This window comes from Sinohyriopsis cumingii, chromosome 4 (assembly GCF_028554795.1).
Source record: "Sinohyriopsis cumingii isolate HCF-2022 chromosome 4, ASM2855479v2, whole genome shotgun sequence".
Classification (NCBI taxonomy): Eukaryota; Metazoa; Mollusca; class Bivalvia; order Unionida; family Unionidae; genus Sinohyriopsis; species Sinohyriopsis cumingii.
Window position 1 is genome coordinate 66,640,303 of NC_142964.1, and position 3,584 is coordinate 66,643,886.

A 3,584-nucleotide genomic window follows, 5' to 3' on the forward strand; every position below is an offset into this window, starting at 1 on the left:
TTAGGATTCATAATATAATCATTCTACTGTATTGTTGTGCATCAGCACATAATATTGAATATCTTTGGAACGTATTCGGATTTCTTGGAACAACTGAAATTGATAGAACTTGGAGAATTTTTAGAAACTGATGAACCACTGCAAGTTATTTTTTTTTTTAAATTTACATTGTATTTAGCAAAATAAATTAATACTTTAAGTTACAGAAAACTGATGTGTTATCGCACTTTTGCTACGTATTTTAAACCCATTGAATCGTGACACTATACAGTGAATCAGGTTATTAGAAAACTAGATTTTTGTGGACATATTTTAGAGTAATTGATAAGTATATTTAGATGTCAAAGAATTGTTAATAACATGTATAATAAACAGTACTATATGTAAAAGAATTTATCTTTCGTCTTTCTTTACAATAACCTTTTAAAGTGCCATAACAGTGTATCTACATTTATTCAGTTCATTTATTGGTGAATGAGAATACATATTCAAAATACCAATGTAATATATCCGATTGAAAAATTTTCAGTAATAACTGCATGGGAGCCTACCTAATATCGCGTTCGCACATGTTTACGATAATAACCGAATGCAACAGCCGACCACTTCCGGTATTTAGTGAAAACAAAGCGTAACGTCACATTTTGAACACTTGTTGTAAACAAAGGCTGCTTTGGTATCTTCATATTATGGAAAAGTCTTCAGAAACTCAACACGACAGCTGCGATTCTAAAGGAAGTAAATTGTCACTGTCCTGCGGGGAAGTAAAAAGCTCGGAAGATTCTGATAATGGTATAGAAGCGGCTGCCGGCACCCAAATTAATCCATACCAGTTTAACCCTATATTTCCAATACCGACGAATTCGAAGTTGCAGACGAAGAAGAAAGACAAGATAGATTGACGGACAATTCATGGTAATTGTTTTCTGAATATGTCTACGGCCCAAGTTACGATAAATATATGTATCCGACGATATTTACAGTACTGTTCAACAATCTCCTGTTCGTTTACAAATGGATCTTTTCTCACCTGTAATAAAGGCTGTACACGTGTACTGCATTTCATGGATAGAGACGTATCTATACGTTGATAAGTAAAAGGTACATCGGATCACAGTTATAAGCTTCGAAAACCTGTGAACAAATTGATACGATTTATAAGTACTTAAGATTCCTAGGAGAGGAGGTCCTCTTTTGCACAAATGTTGAAATGGGCAGGATATTACCCTCATGACATTAAAATTGAATTCATATTCTGTAGACTGTACACTGTATTATACGTTAAAATTTCGAATATCTCATATGTATATGCTAATAGTTGATTTTTATAAACTATAAAATAAACCCTTTTTTCTGTGGTAAACATCTAATTGCAACTTCTATTTTCTTTCATATCTAATTTAATCTGACACTGCTGTACTAAATGTTCTACCTGCTCCTGCCTTTAGTCAGTTTGTGTCATTGTACTGTGCAAATGATGTGTTCATAAATATGAGATTAAATTTGATAAGCATGGCACTATTCGTTACAGAAGAAAACTTTATTTTAGGTGTAATTGTGGACATTGTTTGGTAATGCCCACATCAAGGGAAAGTCTATGTTGTTGTGATATAGAGAAGGTCACAAGTGTCTGCAGTGAATACCAGGGGATACAGTGTATAACGCACCATCCAGGGTTCAGTCCAGCTTGTCTCGACATCCATGTTTTAAAAGTTGCATCCTACCAGTATAGACAACAATTTGGAGAATGTCCAGGACAAGGAAATAAGTAAGTAAAATCTCTGAGTAATTTTTCATGTTCTTTTGTTTTTATAAAGTTTGTTTGCATGATATATGCATGACAGCATAGTATTGGGTTATTAATACAACAAATAAATAACCCACTTTTTCCAGTCATTTTAAGACACTTTCTTGGATTGAACCCCTGTTCTGGAGGCCTACACTGCCTAACCTTTATACCACAGTGATACTGATAAATCATGTCCCAAAACAACACATATACATGTAGAAATATTGTTTCATTTCATTTTTTGTGTCGGAAAATAAAATGGTTAATAATATATATATATATATATATATATATATATATATATATATATATATATATATATATATATATATATATATATATATATATATATATATATATATATATATATATATATATATATATAGATATATATAGATATATATATATATATATATATATATATATATATACATACATACATATATATACATACATATATATATATATATATATATATATATATATATATATATATATACATACATACATACATACATGCATGCATGCATGCATGCATGCATACATATATATATATATATATATATATATATATATATATATATATATATATATATACACATACATATATACATACATACATACATACATATATATATATATATATATATATATATATATATATATATATATATATATATATATATATATATATATATATATATATATATATATATATATATATATATATATATATATATATATATATATATATATATATATATATATATATATATATATATATAACTTTATTGAAAAGAAAATAAGGATAAATCACACTGGGCCACTACTAACACTATCTACTTTTGATTTCATAATTTGATCTAATGCATAAAGCATATTTTATTTCAACTTAATTTTCAGAAGACATTGGTATACAGTATATAGACAATTTGCTTGGTGGTGTTGGCACTTCTTGGGCAAGGAAGTGAGGGCTATCATTCTATCATGTGTTGTTCAGAGGATCCGCACTGCCTTTCCTGATCAAAACCTGAACTACACTGGCTTTCATGAGGCTGACAGCAATTAAACATGCGTAGAAGATTTTGAGTAGCAATATCCTTGTCAGGCCTCTCATACAGACTACACAATGGTGGTGGTACATCTACCAGAAGTTTTATTCCTTCATCATTCATGTGAGACACCTGTCCAATTGTGAATGCTGTTTTCATCAGACATTCAACATAAACTGTAAATTAAATTAAATTTAATATGCATTGTATTGTACAAGCCAAAAACTACAACCTTTTGTTGAAGTTAATACATGAATACAAAATATTTGTTTTTACAATTGTTTGCATATTTTATTATTTTACCACAGGGCAAAATCATGACCTTTAAAATTAAGAGAGTGTGAACTTTAACAAATATTTTGCATGTACTGTTTAAATTTAATTTTAAAAAAAATAATAAAGGTACTTACACTTGGTACAAAAGTACATGTATTTATATCTCTAAGTTATATATTCCTTTCTGTTCATTAATTACTAATGCATATTCTTACCATATGTTGAGTCAACAAGGATTTTCCTGATAGTGTATTCTCCTTTCTCGTACTTGGGATACACTATTTTATATCTGGCTCTCCCATACTTAGTGCATGCTTGCTCTCTTTGGCTGTTTTCATTAAAATGTATTGCAGCTAGCCAAAGCCTATTTCAAAGCAAATAACGATGCAAAATATATAACTCTCTAAAAAAAAACCAGATAATTTATTTGTATTGATACTTTATTTGCAAACATTCCAAAACACTAA

General features: G+C 29.0%; 1 protein-coding gene across 2 annotated transcripts; it reads left to right on the forward strand.

The window, feature by feature from the left end:
• Nucleotides 1–662: 662 nt before the first annotated feature.
• On the forward strand, nucleotides 663–3,267 carry LOC149801375 (uncharacterized). Of its 2 annotated transcripts, XM_089954306.1 has the most exons (3): nucleotides 663–915; nucleotides 1,550–1,768; nucleotides 2,693–3,267. In XM_089954306.1, the coding sequence occupies exons 2-3, from the start codon at nucleotides 1,575–1,577 to the stop codon at nucleotides 2,856–2,858; spliced, it is 360 nt and encodes a 119-aa protein (XP_089810432.1). In that variant the 5' UTR covers nucleotides 663–915; nucleotides 1,550–1,574; the 3' UTR covers nucleotides 2,859–3,267. The 2 variants fall into 2 exon arrangements, with proteins under 2 accessions (XP_089810432.1, XP_089810433.1); XM_089954307.1 differs by lacking the exon at nucleotides 663–915 and having other exon boundaries at nucleotides 929–1,768.
• Nucleotides 3,268–3,584: the final 317 nt, after the last annotated feature.

Excerpts from the sequence above, each read along its gene's own strand:
- LOC149801375 (XM_089954306.1), top strand. The coding sequence starts at position 1,575 with ATGCCCACATCAAGGGAAAGTCTATGTTGTTGTGATATAGAGAAGGTC. Across the intron at positions 1,769-2,692 it reads TGTCCAGGACAAGGAAATAA|AAGACATTGGTATACAGTAT; the intron begins GTAAGTAAAATC and ends CTTAATTTTCAG.